At 42.0% G+C, this 27,184-nt stretch overlaps 1 protein-coding gene across 1 annotated transcript in view; it reads right to left on the reverse strand.

Moving 5' to 3' along the window:
* Positions 1-26,589, reverse strand: part of LOC311133489 (neuron navigator 1-like) — a 130,990-nt gene extending 104,401 nt beyond the window's left edge. The window contains exon 1 of the mRNA XM_084166977.1: positions 26,544-26,589. Coding sequence (XP_084023103.1) covers positions 26,544-26,568 — 25 coding nt within the window. The 5' untranslated portion in view covers positions 26,569-26,589. The remainder of the gene's footprint in view (positions 1-26,543) is intronic.
* Between the last annotated feature and the right edge of the window lie 595 nt (positions 26,590-27,184).

Here is a 27,184-nt window from a genome sequence, read left to right on the forward strand (position 1 = left end):
AAGAATGATGTTTCCACCTCCATGCTTCACGGTTGGGATGGTGTTCTTGGGGTTGTACTCATTCTTCTTCTTCCTCCAAACACGGCGAGTGGAGTTTAGACCAAAAAGCACTATTTTTGTCTCATCAGACCACATGACCTTTTCCCATTCCTCCTCTGGATCATCCAGATGGTCATTGGCAAACTTCAGATGGGCCTAGACCTGCGCTGGCTTGAGCAGAGGGACCTTGCGTGCACTGCAGGATTTTAATCCATGACGGCGTTGTGTGTTACTAATGGTTTTCTTTGAGACTGTTGTCCCAGCTCTCTTCAGGTCATTGACCAGGTCCTGCCGTGTAGTTCTGGGCTGATCCCTCACCTTCCTCATGATCATTGATGCCCCACGAGGTGAGATCTTGCATGGAGCCCTAGACCGAGGGTGATTGACCGTCATCTTGAACTTCTTCCATTTTCTAATAATTGCGCCAACAGTTGTTGCCTTCTCACCAAACTGCTTGCCTATTGTCCTGTATCCCATCCCAGCCTTGTGCAGGTCTACAATTGTATCCCTGATGTCCTTACACAGCTCTCTGGTCTTGGCCATTGTGGAGAGGTTGGAGTCTGTTTGATTGAATGTGTGGACAGTTATCTTTTATACAGGTAACGAGTTCAAACAGGTGCAGTTAATACAGGTAATGAGTGGAGAACAGGAGGGCTTCTTAAAGAAAAAGTAACAGGTCTGTGAGAGCCGGAATTCTTACTGGTTGGTAGGTGATCAAATACTTATGTCATGCAATAAAATGCAAATTAATTACTTAAAAATCATACAATGTGATTTTCTGGATTTTTGTTTTAGATTCCGTCTCTCACAGTTGAAGTGTACCTATGATAAAAATTACAGACCTCTACATGCTTTGTAAGTAGGAAAACCTGCAAAATCGGCAGTGTATCAAATACTTGTTTTTCTCTCCACTGAAATGTACATACACTTACAGTGGGGAAAAAAGTATTTAGTCAGCCACCAATTGTGCAAGTTCTCCCACTTAAAAAGATGAGAGAGGCCTGTAATTTTCATCATAGGTACACGTCAACTATGACAGACAAATTGAGAAAAAAAATCCAGAAAATCACATTGTAGGATTTTTCATGAATTTATTTGCAAATTATGGTGGAAAATAATAATAATAATCCCAGAACCACACGGGGGGACCTAGTGAATGACCTGCAGAGAGCTGGGACCAAAGTAACAAAGCCTACCATCAGTAACACACTACGCCGCCAGGGACTCAAATCCTGCAGTGCCAGACGTGTCCCCCTGCTTAAGCCAGTACATGTCCAGGCCCGTCTGAAGTTTGCTAGAGTGCATTTGGATGATCCAGAAGAGGATTGGGAGAATGTCATATGGTCAGATGAAACCAAAATATAACTTTTTGGTAAAAACTCAGCTCGTCGTGTTTGGAGGAAAAAGAATGCTGAGTTGCATCCAAAGAACACCATACCTACTGTGAAGCATGGGGGTGGAAACATCATGCTTTGGGGCTGTTTTTCTGCAAAGGGACCAGGACGACTGATCCGTGTAAAGGAAAGAATGAATGGGGCCATGTATCGTGAGATTTTGAGTGAAAACCTCCTTCCATCAGCAAGGGCATTGAAGATGAAACGTGGCTGGGTCTTTCAGCATGACAATGATCCCAAACACACCGCCCGGGCAACAAAGGAGTGGCTTCGTAAGAAGCATTTCTAGGTCCTGGAGTGGCCTAGCCAGTCTCCAGATCTCAACCCCATAGAAAATCTTTGGAGGGAGTTGAAAGTCCGTGTTGCCCAGCGACAGCCCCAAAACATCACTGCTCTAGAGGAGATCTGCATGGAGGAATGGGCCAAAATACCAGCTACAGTGTGTGAAAACCTTGTGAAGACTTACAGAAAACGTTTGACCTGTGTCATTGCCAACAAAGGGTATATAACAAAGTATTGAGAAACTTTTGTTATTGACCAAATACTTATTTTCCACCATAATTTGCAAATAAATTCATTAAAAATCCTACAATGTGATTTTCTGGAATTTTTTTTCTCATTTTGTCTGTCATAGTTGACGTGTACCTATGATGAAAATTACAGGCCTCTCTCATCTTTTTAAGTGGGAGAACTTGCACAATTGGTGGCTGACTAAATACTTTTTTCCCCCACTGTAAATAACATTCTGTTGGTAGCAAGAATTGTATATAATAATTTTAAATGAAAAATTATATGTTTTGAATCCGGCGTCGTTTTGTGGAAGTTACCTGTGGTGCTGATGTTTAGGCCAAGGTATGTATAGTTTTTTGTGTGCTCTAGGGCAACGGTGTCTAGATGGAATTTGTATTTGTGGTCCTGGCAACTGGATCTTTTTTGGAACGCCATTATTTTTGTCTTACTGAGATTTACTGTCAGGGCCCAGGTCTGACAGAATCTGTGCAGAAGATCTAGGTGCTGCTGTAGGCCCTCCTTGGTTGGTGACAGAAGCAACAGATCATCAGCAAACAGTAGACATTTGACTTCAGATTCTAGTAGGGTGAGGCCGGGTGCTGCAGACTGTTCTAGTGCCCTCGCCAATTCGTTGAAATATATGTTGAAGAGGGTGGGGCTTAAACTGCGTCCCTGTCTCACCCCACGACCCTGTGGAAAGAAATGTGTGTGTTTTTTGCCAATTTTAACCGCACACTTGTTGTTTGTGTACATGGATTTTATAATGTCGTATGTTTTTCCCCCAACCCCACCTTTCATCAATTTGTATAGCAGACCCTCATGCCAAATTGAGTCAAAAGCTGTTTTTGAAATCAACAAAGTATGAGAAGACTTTGCCTTTGTTTTGGTTTGTTTGTTTGTTTATCAATTAGGGTGTTCAGGGTTAATATGTGGTCTGTCGTACGGTAATGTGGTGAAAAGCCAATTTGACATTTTCTCAGTACATTGTTTTCACTGAGGAACTAATCTGCTGTTAATGATAATGCAGAGGATTTTCCCAAGGTTGCTGTTGACGCATATCCCACGGTAGTTATTGGGGTCAAATCTGTCTCCACTTTTGTGGATTGGGGTGATCAGTCCTTGGTTCCAAATATTGAGGAAGATGCCAGAGCTAAGAATGATGTTAAAGCGTTTAATTTTCAAATTGGAATTTGTGGTCTGTATATTTTATAATTTCATTAAGGATACCATCAACACCACAGGCCTTTTTGGGTTGGAGGGTTTGTATTTTGTCCTGTAGATCATTCAATATAATTGGAGAATCCAGTGGGTCTGGTAGTCTTTAATAGTTGATTCTAAGATTTGCATTTGATCATGTATATTTTTTGCTGTTTGTTCTTTGTTATAGGGCCAAAAAGATTGGAGAAGTGGTTTACCCATACATCTCCGTTTTGGATAGATAGCTCTTCTTGTTGTTGTTTGTTTAGTGTTTTCCAATTTACACATAAGTGGTTAGTCTATGGATTCTTCAATTACATTGAGCTGATTTCTGATATGCTGTTCCTTCCTTTTCCGTAGTGTATTTCTGTATTGTTTTAGTGATTCACCATAGTGAAGGCGTAGGCTCAGGTTTTCTGGGTCTCTATGTTTTTGGTTGGATAGGTTCCTCACTTTCTTTCTTAGGTTTTTGCATTCTTCATCAAACCATTTGTCACTGTTGTTACTTTTCTTCGGTTTTCTGTTAGATATTTTTAGATTTGATAGGGAAGCTGAGAGGTCAAATATACTGTTTAGGTTTTCTACTGCCAAGTTTACACCTTCACTATTACAGTGGAACGTTTTGTCCAAGAAGTCTAAAAGGGATTGAATTTGTTGTTGCCAAAATGTTTTTTGGTAGGTTTCGACACTACTTTCCTTCCATCTATAGCATTTCTTAATGTTATTCAGTTCCTTCCTTTGATGCCTCATGATTGAGTATTGCTCTGTTCAAGTAGACTGTGATTTTGCTGTGGTCTGATAGGGGTGTCAGTGGGCTGACTGTGAACGCTCTGAGAGACTCTGGTCTCTCTCTCTCACGCTCTCTCTCTCTCTCTCTCTCTCTCACTCCCCCTCCCTCCCTGGACCACTCTTATCCTCCTCACTGCCCTGCTCTGGGCTCAGCTACTTCTTAACGGAGAGAAAGTATCTTAAGGGAAATAGTACCCAGTGGGTAAAGTACATTTTAGGGAGAAAGTACCTATTCAGTACGGGAATTGGGACTTGTGTGTCCCAATCTTCATATTACCTTTGCAATGGTCTTTCAACAACATGCGGGAGGAAACAGTGTTATAGCCGCTCTAACCGCGACATAAATATTTTATACAGTGGCTAGCGAAAGTATTCACTGCCCTTGGCATTTTTCCTATTTTGTTGCCTTACAACCTTGAATTAAAATTGATTTTTTGGGGGGTTTGTATCATTTGATTTACACAACATGCCTACCACTTTGAAGATGCAAAATATTTTTATTGTGAAACAAACAAGAAATAAGACAAAAACACTGAAAACTTGAGCGTGCATAACTATTCGCCCGGAAAGTACTGGTGGCCTACCTCCTGCTGCTCGTGAGGGTGTATGTCTCCTCCTGCTCTGTGTGCGCCCGGAGTAAGGCACCTAGGCACTTCCCAGTGGGTAAGTTACAGCTTTACCAGTTCCACAATGGCCATGGTCTCACCTGGGTGTTGATTTCCTTACTGATCATCCCCTCTCTCAAGGTAACACCACCATCCTGGTCGTTGTGGACCGCTTTTCCAAAGCCTGCCGCCTCCTTCCTCTGCCCGGTCTCCCCAAGGCCCTGCAGACTGCGGAGGCCCTGTTTACACACGTCTTCCGGCACTACGGTGTACCAGAGGACATAGTGTCTGACCGGGGGTCCCCAGTTCACATCCAAGGTCTGGAAGGCGTTCATGGAACGTCTGGGTGTCTCGGTCAGCCTGACCTCTGGGTTCCACCCCGAGTCTAATGGGCAGGTGGAACGGGTGAATCAGGATGTGGGTAGGTTCCTGCGGTCTTACTGCTAGTCGGTGTTCTTGCCATGGGCCGAATATGCCCAGAACTCTCTCCGTCATTCCTCCACTAACCTAACGCCATTCCAATGTGTTTTAGGTTACCAACCGGTTCTGGCACCGTGGCACCACAGCCAGACCGAGGCTCCTGCGGTGGATGACTGGTTTCGGCATGCGGAGGAGACGTGGAACGCTGCTCACGTCCACCTCAACGCACTGTGCATCGTCAGAAGGCCAATGCTGACCGCCACCGCAGTGAGGCCCCGGTCTTCGTACCGGGTGATCTGTTCTGGCTCTCGACCCGGAATCTGCCTCTCCGCCTGCATTGCTGGAAGCTGAGTCTGTGTTTTGTGGGGCTGATCAAAGTCCTGAGGAGGATAAATGAGGTTACCTATAGGTTATTACTCCCACCAGATTATCGTCTTAACCCCTCGTTCCATGTGTCTCTCCTCAGGCCAGTGGTGGCTGGTCCGCTCCAGGAGTCTGAGGTGCGGGAGGTCCCTTCGCCTCTTCTTGACATCGAGGGGGCCCCGGTGTACTTCGTCCGTTCCATCCTGGATTCGAGGCGTAAGGTGGGGGGCCTTCAGTACCTCGTGGAGTGGGAGGGGTACTGTCCAGAGGAGCGGTGCTGGGTCCCTCCCTATTGCGGGATTTCCACCGTCGCCATCCGGCTCGCCCTGCTCCGTGTCCTCCTGGCCGTCCCCGAGGCCGGTGTCGGCGCTCTGCTGGAGCTGCGCGTCAAGGGGGGGGGGGGGGTACTGTCACGACTTCTTCTGAAGCTGCCTCCTCTCCTGGTTTGGGCAGGCTTTGGCGTTCGTCGTCACCGGCCTTCTAGCCACTGCCGCTCCTCATCTCATCATTCCATTTGTTTTGTCTTGTTTATTAGACACACCTGGTTCATATTCCCTCGCACTGGAATGTTTGAAGCATTTCTGCATAACTCTGTATTCCGGGAATAAACTCTGTATTCTGCGAATTACCCTCATGCGCCTGACTCCTTCAATTCACCCATCACATTAGAAGACCAATTTTGTCCAAAAACAGGCTGCTGCCCCGATTTCATAGTTTTATAGTAATAACAGGACACACTAAACTACGTAAGCATTAACACATTCCAAACTGTGCATTGCCAGGGTCCTCAGCGGTGTGAGAAGGCTGGAGGCCGAGTGACTTCAACCGCTGAGGTGTGCTGTAATTACCTAGCAACGCACAGTCTGGGGTGTGTTAATGAGCTTATAAAAACGGATTGCAACATTTTATTAGTGAGACTTCCCTCTGAAAACTACTGTTTGCCAGCAGTTTTTGGTTATGACAGTGTGGTTAATTTCTGACATTAACGTATCCCCCAATACTCCTACTGTCACTAAGCGACATACAACAAGTAGTCCCATTATGCCGATGATGACAGAATGATAATATTGGCCTCAGTCTGCCTTAGTAGTAATGCCATAACTGCTACATACCCACCTGGTTAGCCAGCTATAGAGTAGCAGAGACAATTAGCTGCCTCCTCCACTCTGTTGGTTGTTACGCTAGCTGGCTAACGTTAGCTAGCTACCTACAGTACAGCAGAGTCACGTCAGAAACTCGACAGCTGAAATGAGAACAAACTCCATCTGCCTAACTACAGTGCCTTCGGATAGTATTCATACCCTTAACTTATTCCACATTTTGTTGTGTTACAGCCTAAATTGATTAAATAGATGTAGTTGTTTTCTCACCCATATAACACACAATACCCAATAATGACAAAGTGAAAACTAAATACAGGAATATTAAATTTACTGTACATAGGTATTTACATCTTTGGCAGCGATACAGCTGTGTGTAAGGGTTAGTGTGAGGTGTGACCCAGGTGCGGTGCAGGATAGACAGTAGGCAGTAGGCAGAGATGGTGAAACAAGGATCTTTACTGGTGGTCCCAAAACCAGGATAAAGAATAACAGATTTGTCACGAAAAAATAAAGGAAGAGCAAATTGGTCTCCAAAAACAGGCTGACAGCAAACACACGAAATAATAACTATGACTGAAAACAACAATGAAACAGGGAGGACACTTCTCAAGTACCTGTACATACGTCTCGCAATCAGACACTGATGAGTACTGTTTGGCATCGAGAACTAGCAGAGAAAACAGAGCATGGGAACACAAGGAAGTGAGGGCATAAATACACAGGTGAACAGGTAGACACAGGTGACACCAATAAGTTAATGATTAGTCCAGACTGTGAGGGAGGAGGTGCCAAAGGTTGGCGGAGGATGCCATCTAGTGGATCACTCTGGAACTGCGACCCCTTCCTGTAACAGCTGTGAGTCTCTAAGAGTTTTGCACACCTGGATTGTGCAATATTTGCACATTATTATTTTTAGAATTCTTCAAGCTCTGTCAAGTTGGTTGTTGATCATTGCTACACAGTCATTTTCAAGTCTTGCCATAGATTTTCAATCCGAATTAAGTCAAAACTGTAACTAGGCCACAAAGGAACGTTCAATGTTTTCTTGGTAAGCAACTCCAGTGTATATTTGGCCTTGTGTTATAGGTTATTGTCATGCTGAAAGGTGAATTTGTCTCCCAGTGTCTGTTGGAAAGCAGACTGAACCAGGTTTTCCTCTAGGATTTTGCCTGTGCTTAGGTTTATTCCATATATTTTTACTCCTTAGTCCTTGTCGATGACAAACATACCCATAACATGATGAAGCCACCACCATCCTCTCCGGCAACTAGGTTAGGATTGACGCCTGTATCTTTGAAGTGACTGGGTGTATTGATACACCATTCAAAGTGATAAACCAATAGGTGTAGGCCAGTGACTCAATATCTCAATGTAATCAATTTTAAGTTCAGGCTGTAACACAACAAAATGTAGAAAAAAGTCAAGAGGTGTGAATACCTTCTGAAGGCACTGTAGATAGTAATGCAACGACTGCTACACCTATGTGGCTAGCCAGCCACTGTAGCACGGCAAATTGTCAGCAATAGAGTTGAAGTCGGAAGTTTACATACACCTTGGCCAAATATATTTAAATTCAGTTTTTCACAATTCCTGACATATAATCCTAGTAAAAATTCCCTGTCAGTTAGGATCACCACTTTATTTTAAGAATGTGAAATGTCAGAATAATAGTAGAGAGAATGATTTATTTCAGCTTTTATTTCTTTCATCACATTCCCAGTGGGTCAGAAGTTTACATACACTCAATTAGTATTTGGTAGGATTTCCTTTAAATTGTTTAACTTGGGTCAAACGTTTCGGGTAGCCTTCCAAAAGCTTCCCACAATAAGTTGGGTGAATTTTGGCCCATTCCTACTGACAGAGCTGGTGTAACTGAGTCAGGTTTGTAGGCCTCCTTGCTCGCACACACTTTTTCAGTTCTGCCTCACACATTTTCTATAGGATTGAGGTCAGGGCTTTGTGATGGCCACTCCAATACCTTGACTTTGTTGTCCTTAAGCCATTTTGGGACAACTTTGGAAGTATGCTTTGGGTCACTGTCAATTTGGAAGACCCATTTGCGACCAAGCTTTAACTTCCTGACTGATGTCTTGAGATGTTGCTTCAATATATCCACATCATTTTCCTTCCTCATGATGCCATCTATTCTGTGAAGTGCACCAGTCCCTCCTGCAGCAAAGCACCCCCACAGTATGATGCTGCCACCCCCTTGCTTCACGGTTGGGATGGTGTTCTTCGGCTTGCAAGCATCCCCTTTTTCCTCCAAACATAATGATGGTCATTATGGGCAAACAGTTCTATTTTTGTTTAATCAGACCAGAGGACATTTCCCCAAAAAGTACGATCTTTGTCCCCATGTGCAGTTGCAAACCGTAGTCTGGCTTTTTTATGGCGGTTTTGGAGCAGTGGCTTCTTCCTTGCTGAGCGGCCTTTCAGGTTATGTCGATATAGGACTCGTTTTACTGTGGATATAGATACTTTTGTACCTGTTTCCTCCAGCATCTTCACAAGGTCCTTTGCTGTTGTTGTAGGATTGATTTGCACTTTTCGCACCAAAGTATGTTCATCTCTAGGAGACAGAACGCGTCACCTTCCTGAGCGGTATGATGGCTGCGTGGTCCCATGGTGTTTATACTTGCGTACTATTGTTTGTACAGATGAACGTGGTACCTTCAGGCATTTGAAAATTGCTCCCAATGATGAACCAGACTTGTGGAGGTCTACAAAAAATTTTCTGAGGTCTTGGCTGATTTCTTTTATTTAAAGAGGCACTGAGTTTGAAGGTAGGCCTTGAAATACATCCACAGGTACACCTTCAATTGACCCAAATGATGTCAATTAGCCTATCAGAAGCTTATAAAGCCATGACATCATTTTCTGGAATTTTCCAAGCTGTTTAAAGGCACAGTCAACTAAGTGTATGTAAACTTCTGACCCACTGGAATTGTGATACAGTGAATTGTAAGTGAAATAATCTGTCTGTAAATAATTGTTGGAAAAAGTACTTGTGTCATGCACAAAGTAGATGTCCTAACCGACTTTCCAAAAAATAGAGTTTGTTAATAAGAAATTTGTGGAGTATTTGAAAAACGATTTTTTATGACTTCAACCTAAGTGCATGTAAACGTCCGACTTCAACTGTATGTGTTGTGCTTGCTGATTGAAGATTGGTTGGCTCACTTAACATTAGCTAGCAAGTGTTCTGGTTCACTGGCCAGGCAGCAGCCTACTTGCTACGAAGTTACAAAAAAAAAAAAACAACAACCAAATAAACCGAAATGTGTTTATGCAGAGATGTCTTTTTTGCAGCATCTTAAGGTGAGTGACATGCATACTATGGTCCGTCTGTGTTACAAAATGTGTTGCAGTCATGAGCCAAGTGGCGCTGGTGCTGTCAAATACTCCCATGTTTCTCGTATGACCGCCTGCTTTCAGCTACATTTCACTCAGCTATCCTCATAAATTGGCTGGTCAGTGGATAAAGTAGCTATGACTTGAACAAATGTGTCTGAAAATGAACTAGTCATGAGTTATTGTTGCCCTTGTGTAATCATAGCTAACCAGCTGGCTCATGTAGCCATCAACTCCCGAGTCTAGCTGCATCTAGCTAGATAGCTAGCTATCATCTTTGTGAACTAGAACTTTGCATAAGCTAGCTGACCTGTTTTATTAGTAACAGCTGAGATGACATAAATCCTGAAACTAGCTAGCAAGTCCTCCTCGGCAACAATGTTATTGGTGTGCAGGAATGTTAGATTAGTCTTTTAATTTCAAGATAACCTTCATGAAAGTTTGTGGTTACTACTGGTTATGGATCTGAGGCGAGATAAATTGTCTGCCATGTTTTATGTTTTGGTCAGGGCTTGGAGTTGGAGTATTGATATTTTGAAAACTGGCACTACTTCAGTGAGTGACTAGGCTACTTCTGACAGTGCAGATACCAGGAAATTGTCAATGGCTTGGAACCCCATTTTAGCCAATCAGATCGTAATATAAACTAGTGTGGGAAATTATTATCTTATATTTTAGATGTGCTGTTAGCTTAATAAGAAAGCATTAATGATTAAACATAATAGGTTTGTGCTGTACTGATATAGACTGTTCAACATAACAAGCTGTGATTAATGTGGGGAACTATTAGGGGGTAGGCTGAGATAAGGCTTGTGTCTCACACAGACACAAACACTGCCTCTTTGTTAGAACGCTCAAGGACATGTGTTCTGCTACAAAGATGTCTGAGGTTGCTGACTCTCTGGACAAGTTGCAAAACAACTAAACACCTGGCAACAGTGAAGCGCCAAGGGGCTGGGACCAGCCTGTGCGCCAACGATAGGCTGAGTAAGTCTAAACCACGCTCAGTCTCTACTCTGATAGTTCCTGCTCCCTGCTGGCCTATCTCTGTCAGAGTATTTAACCCTCCCGTTGTCCTAGGGTCAAAATGACCCGCCACTGTGTTGAACCAACTTTATTTAATTTTTATATTTTTGTAATCATTTGTGAGAAGGAGGCAGTGAGACTTTAAAGAAAGTATCACTGCCTCCTTCTCACAAATGATCCAAAAAATATAAAAATTAAATAAAGTTGGTTCAACACAGTGGCGGGTCATTTTGACCCTAGGACAACGGGAGGGTTAAATAATAACTTATAACAATGGACCAGTTCTCTGTCTGCTCTGCGTGGTATTTCAGTGGACCCGTATATACGAACATCATATTTACCATTGAAGTGTTTTGCATTAATTAAAATACTAGTCTATTTTAGAAGACGTGTATTGACCTCTTTTTGTTCCAATACCAGATTTGAATTGATGCAACTTATCAGTAGCTAATCATGGTTGAATCATCTGTCAAAACATGATTACAGGCAAGGATTGATTCTAAACATAGTGGAATTTAAGATTGAAAAACAACATATGTTGGAGCAGTGGCGTAGTCATAATTTGAACATTAGAACAAATTTTGGCGGGGGGTCTGTCAGAATGATGGAACATCCTCACTAAAAGACTGAACATTCCCTATTTTGTGTGTGAATGGAAATGTGTTTAGTGTTTGTTAAAGGGCCCCGTTTTCAGTCATATTTCATATCCTGTAATAGTTTGCATGTTTTTCCATTATTTCACCTGCAGGATTTAAGTGTGTCAATTGAATGTGTGAGGATTGTTTGTAGAATTAGGATTAGCTAATTGTGTATTGTAGGCCCCACCAATTTGAGTTGATTGAATACAGGCGTATATGTGTTTGTGATAGATGGTCAGTGGGGGCTGGACTGCCCCGTTGGGAAGTTGGCGATGGCAGAAATTGATTTTGTTGAGCAGTGGCATGTATTCATGGAGGCCAAGGGATGCCAGGCTTCCCAAAAAAATTACAAATATTATTTTTTTAAATACAAAATAATATATATTTAGTCTCTCTGTGTTTCATAATTTTCCTTCAATTCGCAAGAGGCTGAATGTTTCTCACAGGAGAAAGCATCCGAGCGAGCGAAACAGTGCCCCTCTGTCTCTCTACGTGTACACCATCTATCTGATGCTGTCTGGTTCAAATGAGTATGATATTGTTGCCGCCCGTAGCATTGGCAAGGAAAGCCAGCGAGCACTTGGCCTCCCTTGATTAAAAAAAGTATTAAAAAATTGCCAATCAGCGTTGAGCTAAACTGAGCGAGCTGAACTGTGAATGGTCCTGGCGCACCAAAAAAAAGTGTCAAGGGAAGCCAGTTTGGATTTTGGCGTCACTCCTATCAAATCCCATTGAGAGCATACATCATTGACAGAAAAACTTGAATTGTTGCATCTCGTTGTGTTGTTGTCCTCCGGTGGTTAGCTAGCTAATTGCCACTTTCCTAAATTAGTCATGTATGGATATAGGGATTTGGACTTGTAGTTTTACTTAATTCTCCGTACTGGCCAATGATTATAACGACGATTCTAATTCAACCATTCATTCATATATGCTTGTGCCCCTGGCCTGAGAGGATGGAAGTTCAATATGTAGCTAGATGTAGAAGGCTAATGTTAACTAGCTAACGTTGCCCATGAATGGAAGTTAGGCTAGCGAGCAAGCATTTTAGCCAGGTAGCCTAGGACAACAAAAAATAAAAGCGTGTACTGTATGACAGAGTGATAGACCGTTTCGTCAACATGAAAGAGAGGAGGATGGCATTGGACAAGTAGGGTGAGTTTTTTGTATATTTTAGTTGTTACTGTATTAGACTAAGCAGAGGTGATTTGATGTTGTTGAAATGGTGCTGGAATAGTGGAGGCAGCTCCTTTTTCTTTGCGACTTGTGGTAACTCTCTGTGGTTCTAAATCAATAGTTGTTTAGTGGTCCGAAAATGTCGGAAACATTAACTTGCTTGACCATGCTGTAGGTCATGTAACTGTCTGTTACTGTACATGCAATGTGCTTTGTGGACTTCACTGGACAGAGGTTGCTATCCGGTTTTGAGATAAAACAAAGGTGTGGTTGAATTTATTCTGCCACTGTGTCTTCTTATTGTCTCTGCCTATAGGCCTATATATCACGGTCGCAAGGCATGTGAATTAACAGGTTATAGAGCAAACAACGCAATTATCACAAGCCATAGGTGGGGGTGGGGGGACCTATGTGTTGTGATTTTACCCATGAACCGCTACTGTTGTTGAGTTAGAAACAAGAAGCACGTCGAGTAAGGTTAGAGAAGATGAATGGAAAACAGTAGCTTTGAGGAATGGAACAAAAAGGAAATTGTCTGAAATTGAAGTGGATGATAAGCGTAATGCAGACAAGAATTTGTTTCTTGTTCGGATGCATTTTTTGGATGAGGATGAATATCTGGGAGATCCGTATGAGGTCTCAAGGAAGGTGGAACGGGTGCTGGGAAAAGTGGAGTCAATTTGAGTGACCAGAAGTGGGCTTGTTCTGATTAATTGTATTTCTGAGGAACAGAGAGAGAGTGCAGTGGGAATCACAAGAATCTTGACATCCAATGTGTCGTGTTTTGAATTTCGGAGCAGGGCGCCTGTTAAGGGAGTCATCTACGGGGTGTCGATGGTAATTGAGGGTTAACTACCTTAGGAAGAGAGCACCAGGTGTGGTTGTTGCTCGTTGCCTGACCAGAATGTACCCAAAATACTACAATCTATAAACTGTAGGTTGCTAATGTGTGCAGACGAAGATCAGTATGAAAAATGTATGCACTCACTAACTGTAAGTCGCTCTGGATAAGAGCGTCTGCTAAATGACTAAAATGTAAAATGTAAATGTAAAGAAGGTCAGTGCTGCAATTGTGGTGGAGATAATGTTTTAACAGAAGAAATAGGAAGTGTTTTATTCATATTTGTTTTGGTAGTCTGTATGGCTATATATTCTCCACCCCCACAATGTTCCCATTTTTGGGGCATTTTTTGTTTTCATCCCGCACAGTAGGTGGCAGCAATGCACCTTTTTGGGTGTGGTCTGCCAATAAACCTTGAAGAAGAAGATGGGTCAGTGGGGAGTTCGAAGCAAGGACAGAGGAGAGAGGGAGGCGGGACTAGCTACCTTGACTGACGCTGACATCATCGAATCACAGCCCCGTTTGCTGTTTCCTGTACCACCACCAAACAACCAATGCAAACGGTGGATTCAGACACTCGATCGAATGACATGTACAGTTAGTAAACAAGGAAACACAGAAAGTTGTTGTCGAAGGAAAGAAAAGACAAGGAATAAAGCTAAATGGGGGAGAGAGGGTTGGATGTAAGAAATGGTGTGCAAGTAGTACAGACTACCAAAACAAATATGAATAAAGAACATCCTATGTCTTCTGTTAAAACATGATCTCCACCACAATTGCACCACTGACCTTCTTCACTCTGATCTTCGTCTGCACACATTAGCAACCTACAGTTTTTAGATGAGAGTCAAGGACAGGAATGGTCGGTAGTGGAAAGACATAGGAAGAAGAGAGATCATGACACAGAAAGCAGTGGAGCGTCTAGTAAAGAAAGCATAAAGAGGGCCAAGGTAGGAAGCAAGAGTAATAATGTGTCATTTACACACTATCCGACTAACTAATGCCGTAGAGAAAGAGTTAGGTGAAGTCAAATTAGCTCGGTTCATTGGTAATGGTAGATTGTTAATATTGTGTGGTAGCCAGGCTTAGCAAGAGAAGATTTTGAAAATGGAAAAGCTTAATGGGAAAAAGATTAAAAGCCATGTCCCTGGTGCTTATGCTAGATTGAGGGGATTCATCACTGGGGTCCCAATATCTAGGTCCACAGATTATTTTAAAGAAAATGTGAAGGGAGACAGTGATTGAGGCCAAAAGGTTGATCAGTAGGAAAGAGGGTCAAAGACGTGAAAGCTTATCAGTGATGCTGAGGTTTTGAGAAAGTCTTGCTGGGAAAAGTACAGATACGATTCCTTAGTTTCAGTGTTAGAGAATTTGTCCCATATGCACTGTGGTGTTTTAAATGCCAAAGAATGGGACATGTACAGTTGAAGTCGGAAGTTTACATACACTTAGGTTGGAGTCATTAAAAGTCATTTTTCAACCACGCCACACATTTCTTGTTAAAAACTATAGTTTTGGCAAGTCGGTTAGGACATCTACTTTGTCCATTACACAAGTAATTTTTCCAAGAATTGTTTACAGACAGATTATTTCACTTATAATACACTGTATCACAATTTCAGTGGGTCAGAAGTTTACATACACTAAGTTGACTGTGCCTTTAAACAGCTTGGAAAATTCCAGAAAATGATGTCATGGCTTTAGAATCTTCTGATAGGCTAATTGACATAATTTGAGTCAATTGGAGGTGTACCTGTGGATGTATTTTAAAGCCTACCTTCAAACTAAGTGCCTCTTTGCTTGACATCATGGGAAAATCAAAAATCAGTACAAACAATAGTACGCAAGTATAAACACCATGGAACCACGCAGCTGTCATACCGCTCAGGAAGGAGACGCGTTCTGTCTCCTAGAGATGAACGGACTTTGGTGCGAAAAGTGCAAATCAATCCCAGAACAACAGCAAAGGACCTTGTGAAGATGCTGGAGGACACAGGTAGAAAAGTATCTATATCCACAGTAAAACGAGTCCTAGATCGACATAACCTGAAAGGCCACTCAGCAAGGAAAAAGCCACTGCTCCAAAACCGTCATAAAAAAGCCAGACTACGGTTTGCAACTGCACATGGGGACAGAGATCGTACTTTTTGGAGAAATGTCCTCTGGTCTGATGAAACAAAAATAGAACTGTTTGGCCATAATGACCATCTTTATGTTTGGAGGAAAAAGGTGGGGGCTTGCAAGCCGAAGAACACCATCCCAAACGTGAAGCACGGGGGTGGCAGCATCATGCTGTGTGGGTGCTTTGCTGCAGGAGGGACTGGTGCACTTCACAAAATAGATGGCATCATGAGGAAGGAAAATGATGTGGATATATTGAAGCAACATCTTAAGACATCAGTCAGGAAGTTAAAGCTTGGACGCAAATGGGTCTTCCAAATGGACAATGACCCCAAGCATACTTCCAAAGTTGTGGCAACATGGCTTAAGGACAACAAATTCAAGGTATTTGAGTGGCCATCACAAAACCCTGACCTCAATGCAGAAAATTTGTGGGCAGAACTGAAAAAGCGTGTGCGAGCAAGGAGGCCTACAAACCTGACTCAGTTACACCAGCTCTGTCAGGAGGAATGGGCCAAAATTTACCCAACCTATTGTGGGAAGCTTGTGGAAGGCTACCCGAAACATTTGACCCAAGTTAAACAATTTAAAGGCAATGCTACCAAATACTAATTGAGTGTATGTTAACTTCTGACCCACTGGGAATGTGATGAAAGAAATAAAAGCTGAAATAAATCATTCTCTCTACTATTATTCTGACATTTCACATTCTTAAAATAAACTGGTGATCCTAAATGACCTAAGACAGGGAATGTTTTACTAGGATTAAATGTCAGGAATTGTGAAGAACTGAGTTTAAATGTATTTGGTTAAGGTGTATGTAAACTTCTGACTTCAACTGTAGCTGCTCAGTGTAAAGGGGGAAAAAATGGCCAAGTGTGGAGAGGCACATGATTACGGTGAATGTGGAAGCAATTTAGAGGTTAAGTGCTGTAATTGTGGGGGAAAACACAGTGCAGCATTTGGTGGATGCCAGGTACAGAGAGCGGTTAGAGAGGCTCAGATATAGGATCAGTCATGATGTATCGTATACAAAGGCTGTAAAACAGATGGGTAGAACTACAGTGCGGACTAATGGAGCTTACAAGGATGTACCTGTAGGAAGTGGACCTACTGTCGGGGCTAGTTCTTCTGATGGTTCTGGCATGATTTCGAGGCATGTTCAGAAATCTTGTGCTCATGAGTGTGCGGTGTCAAAGGACACTTTGCTAATGAATAAAGTTGACTTCATAGCTTTTATTGGTAAGGTTATCAATACGACTCAGGTTGTGGAAAGCAGAAATGCCAGGTTGAAGGTTATTGTGGAGATGGCAAAAGAGATATTGGGGGGTAACAGATGTTACTGTTGAAATGTTTGTTGACATGCTGAACAATCCTAAGGGTGGAGTGTTTCAGCATGATATAGATAAAGTTTAATGGGTAGGGGAGTTTTGTTGGGGGGAGGGTGTGGTAGAAGTTAGGGATTTATTTGGTTTAGATTATATTAGTTTTTGTTAGTACAGAATTGGGCAGATCATGATTGATCGTACATTCCAGCACAGTAGGTGGCGGCATGCACTTAAACGATTGTTTGCGGACCGCCATGATATCATGTAAGAAGAAGAAGAAGAAGAAGAAGAAGAAGAAGAAGAGTAGAGGAGAGCATTTGTTTGCTAGATTTTATGCTCTTACCTTTTTGTACTTTTAATACTTGCTTTTAGCTCTTAGCCTGATTTGAACCCGTCTGTGTATTTATTGACAATACATTCAAAAATGTTTGGAGTAAAACTATTTCTGACTTAAAGAAACCTTTTTATGTGCACGAGGTAAATGCCAACTTCGTCACACATGGTGTCAGAAATGGGATGATTTCCCTAGCTACAACGAGAAGACCCATGATTTAACTTTTTTAAATGTTTTAACCCCTTTTTCTCCCCAATTTCGTGATTACGATCTTGTTTCATCGCTGCAACTCCCCAATGGGCTCGGGAGAGGCGAAGGTCTAGTCATGCATCCTCCGAAATATGACCCGCCAAACCGTGCTTCTTAACACCCGCTCGCTTAACCCGGAAGCCAGCCGCACCCATGTGTCGGAGGAAACATTGCCCAACTGACAACCGAAGTCAGCCTGCAGGCTAGAGCGCGATGAGCCAAGTAAAGCCCCCCCCGGCGATGCAGTGCCTTAGACCGCTGCGCCACACGGGAGGCCATGATTTAACTTTTTAGGGAGACAAAGGTTTTATGGAACAGTGTTTTAAACAATGGCGTGGAACAGGCTGAACAACAGACGGTGAGCAACTGGATGAAAAACTGGAGGCGTTTTGAGGTTTCTGGATTGGAGGGACGTTTCACCGGGTGGTGGGGCGTGGCCGGAGCCCAAATGGGGAAGTGGTTTGGGAATCCCCAATGCTGAAGTGAGCCATGGGGAGAGCCGCTGCCACGGCTTTATTGGTGGACATCCAAGGGACTAAGGGGACACTTTCCAGGGGCTCCAGAGGGAGACAGCCCAGGGCCTATTGAGAGGCTTCAGCTCGGGAACCCCAGGTAATCGGCACTGAATGCAGAGGGGGAGCTGTTGGGGTTGGCGTCATTGTATCTTTTAGAATCCGAGAGTGAAATACTTACACACTCGTCTCTAACATGTAGGCTCAGCATTCCCCAACAGTCCCATTACAAGTCAGAATGTTGAACAAACTTCATTTCAACTTACTTTACCTGTTGTCCGCAGTATGCTGGTCTGTATATCAGTTTGTATTTCCGGTTTTTATTTTCAATACTGATGCAATTCGCACGTGACAAACCCTTACACAATATGGCTGAGCCTAACCGAACCACAGACCGAACGGCAAACACTTCCAGCTGATTGCGAGGAAACGTGCTTCAGTGACTACGTTTGGTTACATTCGGTTATAGTTTACATATTGTGCATCACGTGCAATGCGTCAAGATTGAAAATATAAGCGACAGAACCTACCGGTGCTGCAAAGTTAGGTAAACAACACTTTCCTGTGGATACTCCACCTCCTACCGCCAAAAGGACCAACAGCATGTAGAACCGGTAAAGTAAGTGTAAATATATTATTAAACATTCTGGCTTGTAAAGACTATTGCATCTTTTTTAGGGCGACTTCAGTAAGACTGAAAATCCATGGAGTAACCATGGTAACAGTCTGATGTTTAGGCAAGAGTAGGGAGTGGTCTGCCAAGGGACTATGTGTGCTGTTGAGAATGGCAGGGGTTTCAGCAGTGTGCCTCAGGAGAGGTGTATCGCTACCATCGTCTAAAAAAAAGCTAAAGGTCTTACCTGATTGGACATGGTTATGTTTCAGGTTCTGCATTTGTCGAGAAGGGGAAGGATGTGTGCGAATGATGATGATGGCACATCCTCACTAAAATACTGAACATTCCCCATTTTATGTGTGAATGTAAATGTGTTTGTTAAAGGGTACTCTTTTCATTCGTATTTCATATCCTGCCATAGTTTGTATGTTTTCCCACCATTTCACCTGCAGCAGTTAAGTGTGTTAATTGAATGTGTGAGGAATGTGTGTAGAATCAGGATTGGTTAATTGTGTATTGTTGGCACCTCCCACCAATTTGAGTTGATTGAATAAAGGCAAATATGTGTTTGGGGGAGAGAGGCAGTTGGGAGTTGGAAGCAAGGATAGAGGAGAGCATGTTTGATAGGTTTTATGCTCCTTGTTTTAGCCTGATTTTTAACCTGCCATTGAGTACTGGTGATACAATAACTCCCTGTTATTGTAATGGTGAGAAGTTAGCATGTCCTGGGGCTATGATATTTGTGCGTCTAACTTTCTCACTCATTATTCACGATTCATTCAGGACTATCCGTAATCATGGTAGCATCCACATTAATGTAGAAGTGTTTAGAAACATTCTATTCTTATTTACAATAAAAGTGATTCCAAAATGACACAATACATTATTTATCATTAATTTCTATTGGGCACAAAATAATCTGAAACACAAACAAAACAGCAAATGCATTCAACAAGTTTGTAGAGTCACAAGCATGATGTAATCATTTTGTTCTAGGAATATGGGACCAAATTCTAAACTTTTGACTACTTTCAAACACAGAAGTGAATTTGTCCCAATTATTTTGGTCCCCTAAAATGGAGAAGGGGGGGATTATGTAGAAAAAGTGCTGTAATTTCTAAACGGTTCACCCGATATGAATGACGACACCCTCAAATTTAAAGCTGACAGTCTGCACTTCAACTTCAGAGTATTTATATAATTTCAAACCCAAAGTGCTGGAGTATAAAGCCAAAACAAAACATTGTGTCACTCTCCCAATACTTTTGGAGCTCACTGTATGTCAGATATTGAGTTGAAATGTATTTAAGTAGGTGTTTACATCCCAATGTTACACTTTATATACAACACAGACGATTAAAACACAACCCTTTGTTTGTTGTTTTACGTGTACCTGAGGGGTATTCAAAGACTCCCTATAATCTTGTCAACATGTGCAAAAAAACAGATATCTTCTACCAATCTGTCTGGGGCGGTAGGTAGCCCAGCGGCTAAGGAGTTGGACCCATAGCCAAAAGGTTGCCTGGTTGAATCCTGGGCCGGGTGCTGGAAAAAAGGGGGGGGGGAATTGATCTGGCAACTGGAGGGCTGCTGGGTTCATATCCTAACAACAATCCCCTACTTTTGGGTGCTTAAGCAAAGCCCTTAACCCCACAACATGCTCTTCATCCAGGGGCGCTGCGCTGCAGTTTGACCCTGTGCTCCACTCGCCTGTGTGATGTGTGCAGGGGGGTTGAGAAATGAAGAGTGCAGAAGACACATTTCTGTTGTCTGTAACTATGGACAATAAATATTATTATTATTATTATTTTACCATAACATGGCCCAGGCTTCCATTAAGTAAGTAGCCTTGGACAAGTAATCCCTGTCTGAGCCAGAACGGCCTATAGGGGCAGGAGCCTATCTTCTGTTTATATAGTGTGAAGCCACATGATGTACAGTGCTTTCAGAAAGTATTCACACCCCTTTACTTTTTACACATTTTGTTGTGCTACAGCCTGAATTTTAGATTTTGTGTCACTGGCCTACACACAATACCCCATAATATCAAAAAGTGGAATTATGCTTTTAGACATTTTTACAAATTAATACAAAATGAAAAGCTTAAATATCTTGAGTCAATAAGTATTCAACCCCTTTGTTATGGCAACCTAAATACGTTCAGGAGTAAATATTTGCATAACAAGTCATAATAAGTTGCATGGACTCACTCTGTGTCCAATAGTGTTTAACATTATTTTTGAATGACTACCTCATCTCTGTACTCCACACATACAAGTCGAGAAGTGAATTTCAAACTCTGATTCAACCACAAAGACCAGGGAGGTTTTCCAATGCCTCGCAAAGAAGGGCACCTATTGGTAGATGGGTAAAAATAAGAAACGCAGACATTAAATATCTCTTTGAGCATGGTAAAGTTATTAATTACAGTTTGGATGGTGTATCAATACATCCAGTAACTACAAAGATACAGGCGTCCTTCCTAACTCAGTTGCCGGAGAGGAAGGAAACCACTCTGGGATTTCACCATGAGGCCAATGGTGACTTTAAAACAGTTACAGAATTGAATGGCTGTGATAGGAGAAAACTAAGAATGGATCAACAACATTGTAGTTACTCCACAATAAAAACCTAAATGACAGAGTGAAAACTGCAAATAATGTGGCAAAGAAATTAACTTGATCGCCTGAATACAAAGTGTTATGTTTGGGGGAAATACAACACCGCTGAATACCACTCTTCATATTTTTAAGCATGGTGGTGGCTGCATCATGTTATGGGTATGTATGTCATCGGCAAGGACTAGGATCATTATTATTATATTTTTTTGATAAAGGTAAACTGAATAGAGCTAAGCACAGGCTAAATCCTAGAGGGAAAACCTGGTTCAGTCTGCTTTCCAACAGACACTGGGATACAAATTCACCTTTCATCAGGACAATAACCTATAACACAAGGCCAAATATACACCAGAGTTGCTTACCAAGACTACATTGATTGTTCCTGAGTGGCCTAGTTACAGTTTTGACTTAAATCAGCCAGGAAATCTATGGCAAAACTTGAAAATGGCTGTCTAGCAATGATTAACAACCATCTTGACAAAGCTTGAATTTTTTTTTAAGAACATGTGTAAATATTGTACAATCTAGGTGTGCAAACTCTTAGAGACTTACCCAGAAAGACTCACAGCTGTATCGCTGCCAAAGGTGATTCTAACATGTATTGATTCAGGGGTCTGAATACCTGAGATATTTATGTTTTCATTTTCAAGAAATTTTCAAGAAATTCTAAAAACATGTTTTCACTTTGTCATTATCGGGTAATTTTTGTAGATGGGTGATATATATATATATATATATATATATATATATATTTTAATCCATTTTGAATTCAGGCTGAAACACAACAACATTTGGAGTAAGTCAAGGGGTATGAGTACTTTCTGTGTCACGCCCTGACTCAGGGGACGCTTAAATGTTGAGTCAGGGTGTGTATATTCTTTGTTGTGTGTTTTCTATGTTTCAATCTATTATGTGTAGATCTATGTTGGCCGGTGTGGTTCCCAATCAGAGGCAGCTGTAGCTCGTTGTCTCTGATTGGGGACCATACTTAGGCAGCCTATTGGCACTAGTGGGTTGTGGGATCTTGTTCCGTGTAAGGTATGTTGTGTGTGCTACCTTGGACTTCACGTTTCGTTTATTTTGTTGTTTTGTCGTTGTTTATTTGGTTTAATAAACATGTATGTATATCACGCTGTGCCTTGGTCTGACCCGTCATTCAACGAACGTGACATTCTGAAGTCACTGTACACCAGGACCTTACCCCCAATCCATCTTCTTAATGCTGAGTGCCAAGCAGAGGCATCATGTCCCATTTTTTTTGTCTTCTGTGAACTCGACTGGGGATCAAACTCCAAACTTTCCAATCTCAGGGCAGACACTTTAACCACAAGGCCACTGAGATGGTTTGAGATGTTGTTTGTGTCAAAAAAAATAATCTTTCAATAACTTATATGAAAACATTTGTATGGCCATAATGACATTCTTTGATATAGACAATTACTTTTTCATGTTTTCATGAGTGTTTGAGTTTAGGTCCATAAAATACAAATTTTTCGATGTATTTTCATGACATCTACTTCCTTAACACATAATTGTTTTAAGACAGTAATAACATGGACAATCAAGCTATTTGATTCTTATTTAGGACACCTGGGGGTATAAGAAACAAATGTGGAAAAAAAACACTTGATGAAGAGTTTGAATTAGGTCTTACTACCATTACCTCAATAAATTAACTAAATAACACATAATTTAGATATGCCAAAATGTTAGTCTGAAGGATTTATGGCTTTTAGTGACTGAACTACATCAGAAAGTTATTGGGATCATCTGGTAATGTGTGTGTGTGTGTGTGTGTGTGTGCGTGTGTGTAGATCTGCATTGGTTTGAAATATTACTTTGTCACAGTCCCTTCTAACGTCTCCTGCACTGCCTGTGAGCGTCGTAGTGGGAAACAGAATCACGTACATATTCCTGAGAAGGGGATGGGGTTATAATTTAACCGTTCAAAAGTTAGAGCCAAATTTGTAGGAAGAAACCACTGTAAGACACAACTGCATTTCGCGGGTGTTCAAGGTAACTCGTGTAACCGCGGTTCTATGAACTAAGCGGCGCAATCAGTGGATTGAAAATTATTGGGTGGGACAAAATAGTTGTGTCCCCCTCACTTATTTTCCGACTGCCTCATTGTTGGAGACAATCCCACCACCCTGCATCCTGTAAAATCCCAATTCAACGCAAGCAAGCAGATCACAAGCAAAATATTTGATAAATAGATTGGCTGTAGAAACGGTTTAATGTTCTCCTTAAACCCACTAAGGTCGATGTACGCGCCCCCGTGGAAATCTAAGCAGCATAAAAAAAATATATCCCCATCAAAATCAGTCAAATCTAAACTAGAGATACAGTGGGGAAAAAAGTATTTAGTCAGCCACCAATTGTGCAAGTTCTCGCACTTAAAAAGATGAGAGAGGCCTGTAATTTTCATCATAGGTACACGTCAACTATGACAGACGAATTGAGAAAAAAAATCCAGAAAATCACATTGTAGGATTTTTTATGAATTTATTTGCAAATTATGGTGGAAAATAAGTATTTGGTCACCTACAAACAAGCAAGATTTCTGGCTCTCACAGACCTGTAACTTCTTCTTTAAGAGGCTCCTCTGTCCTCCACTCGTTACCTGTATTAATGGCACCTGTTTGAACTTGTTATCAGTATAAAATACACCTGTCCACAACCTCAAACAGTCACACTCCAAACTCCACTATGGCCAAGACCAAAGAGCTGTCAAAGGACACCAGAAACAAAATTGTAGACCTGCACCAGGCTGGGAAGACTGAATCTGCAATAGGTAAGCAGCTTGGTTTGAAGAAATCAACTGTGGGAGCAATTATTAGGAAATGGAAGACATACAAGACCACTGATAATCTCCCTCGATCTGGGGCTCCACGCAAGATCTCACCCCATGGGGTCAAAATGATCACAAGAATGGTGAGCAAAAATCCCAGAACCACACGGGGGGACCTAGTGAATGACCTGCAGAGAGTTGGGACCAAAGTAACAAAGCCTACCATCAGTAACACACTACGCTGCCAGGGACTCAAATTCTGCAGTGCCAGACGTGTCCCCCTGCTTAAGCCAGTACATGTCCAGGCCCATCTGAAGTTTGCTAGAGTGCATTTGGATGATCCAGAAGAGGATTGGGAGAATGTCATATGGTCAGATGAAACCAAAATATAACTTTTTGGTAAAAACTCAACTCGTCGTGTTTGGAGGACAAAGAATGCTGAGTTGCATCCAAAGAACACCATACCTACTGTGAAGCATGGGGGTGGAAACATCATGCTTTGGGGCTGTTTTTCTGCAAAGGGACCAGGACGACTGATCCGTGTAAAGGAAAGAATGAATGGGGCCATGTATCGTGAGATTTTGAGTGAAAACCTCCTTCCATCAGCAAGGGCATTGAAGATGAAACGTGGCTGGGTCTTTCAGCATGACAATGATCCCAAACACACCGCCCGGGCAACGAAGGAGTGGCTTCGTAAGAAGCATTTCAAGGTCCTGGAGTGGCCTAGCCAGTCTCCAGATCTCACCCCCATAGAAAATCTTTGGAGGGAGTTGAAAGTCCGTGTTGCCCAGCGACAGCCCCAAAACATCACTGCTCTAGAGGAGATCTGCATGGAGGAATGGGCCAAAATACCAGCAACAGTGTGTGAAAACCTTGTGAAGACTTACAGAAAATGTTTGACCTGTGTCATTGCCAACAAAGGGTATATAACAAAGTATTTAGAAACTTTTGTTATTGACCAAATACTTATTTTCCACCATATTTGCAAATAAATTCATTAAAAATCCTACAATGTGATTTTCTGGATATTTTTTTCTCATTTTGTCTGTCATAGTTGACGTGTACCTATGATGAAAATTACAGGCCTCTCTCATCTTTTTAAGTGGGAGAACTTGCACAATTGGTGGCTGACTAAATACTTTTTTTCCCCACTGTATGTTATTTTGCTTTGAATGCATCTCAATCCACCGCATCAGTCTATGTCGCACTTCCGCATCTGCGGTGAATGGTGACAGAGCTAGTGCAGTGTTTGTCAGACCATGAGACATCCTGAAAATCAGTCTTCTCACAAAATCGTACAAACTATTATGACCCTTCTATGGAAAGATGAGACTCTCATGATGTTGTTACTCTACGACCCCCACAATTGTCTTGGGACTCGTCTAAAGTTGGGACAGCCGATCTGCCAACTTCTGTCTGTAGCATCCGAACAGTTTGGGCTACACCCTAATATATCCCTCTGTGGAAAGGTGAGACTCTCACGAACACTCTAGGACGCCCACAGGCCTCATAAGACTTGTCTGAAGGTCCCTCGGTACCAGTTGAAAAAATGCATGGAAGTACTGTATATATGGAGACTGATTAGTGCCAAAAATAAAGGGTTAAATACATGTAAAAAATGTTTCCTGATCTTTCTTATATCTCTCAAATATAGGACAGACACTTCAGAACAACTTCCTTCAGATTTCTTTGGGGGACTATCTGTTGTTCCATGTAGTGAATCTGTTATTCAATGCATTTGTATGGGCTAATAGCAGTAAGGCCTAAAAAAAATATTTATTCAAATAATTGTGCAAAATATTTTTGGGATACTTCAAGCAGTCTTAAAATTCTAAATCAAATAGCAAAATGATCCTTGGTATGACCTGCTTAAAACAATTCCATATGGTTTAGTAGAACCCCCCCCCCCCCCCCCCCCCACCCGGGCTTAGACAGGGCTTAGACTCTTATGGGTTAAGGATACCTAAGTACAATACTTACCATATGTTCTACTATTCCTGGTATAATTTTCGCAGTGCTGCAAAATCATGTCCAAGTTAAGTCTATTTCTTTATACATGTGGCCTTCAAGGCCCAGATGAGAACTCCAGATCAGAGTAGATACATATGTCAGGGGGGATTTGTGGGATGATGCCAAGCCTTTAGACACAGATAAGTGGCTGAAAACGATAAAAAATACCCAGAAAGCCTGCTCAGTTAACCATCTACAGCAGGAGGACTAGATTTGGTACCAAACCCTGTGTCTGGAGATTTGTGTAACACCTAAGCCTTAATCACAGTGGTGTAAGACTGGGGCAGTAAGACCCACAGACATATCTTCAATAAATTGGCTAAAAAGGATGTCTAAGAGATGTTTAATGGAGGTCAAATGTACTATACAAAACCAGTTTGTTCTTGAATCATTTATCCTTGGTTGGACTACTAGTGTAGCAGAATACTTTCCCTTCAAATTCAATTGGCCTACCATAATATACTGTAATGTGAGTAGGGCGAGACATGTAGTGAATGAATGTGACTCACCCAGGTCATCACAGCACACCTCCATGGAGTCAGAGGAGCAGTCACTCAGGTCCTCCAGAGAAGAGGTATCAACATCCTGGGCCTGCAACCTACACACACAGCATGACCATCAATTCACAGAATGATACAACTTTATGCACAGGCAATAAGCCTAACAATATGACTTGAATTCAAACAAAATCAGAATTGAGCTTTGTGAGGTAAATACACCTAATTGATATACAGAACAAATACATTTATAGACTTAAATTGTTTCACTACACCATTATAAAATATATTAAAAAGCCTAATCGTGATTATGTTTTCTCTCTTGAATGTATTCCAGACATACTGCCAGTGAGTGTACAGTAGAGTAAAGGTGATGTTATCAGTCTAAAAATGTGAAACACTGCCATCACCTGAACGTGAAAGGTGCCACAGTGGCCATGTTGACTTGGGCTGGCTCAATCCCTCGACATAGCACACTGACTGTCTGACTGCCATCACCACCACCACCACCCTGGCTCAGATGGGATGCTCTGCGTTTGTTGGTGGACGTATCTCTCTCAGACACAACCATGCCTTGGCTGGAGAGCTTTCCTAGTTCCCTACGCTCCTGGCGTGTATGGGTGGTCGTCAACACAGCAGTGATCAGGTTCCCG

This window comes from Coregonus lavaretus (genome assembly GCF_964263955.1).
Source record: "Coregonus lavaretus genome assembly, chromosome: 8".
Taxonomy (NCBI): Eukaryota; Metazoa; Chordata; class Actinopteri; order Salmoniformes; family Salmonidae; genus Coregonus; species Coregonus lavaretus.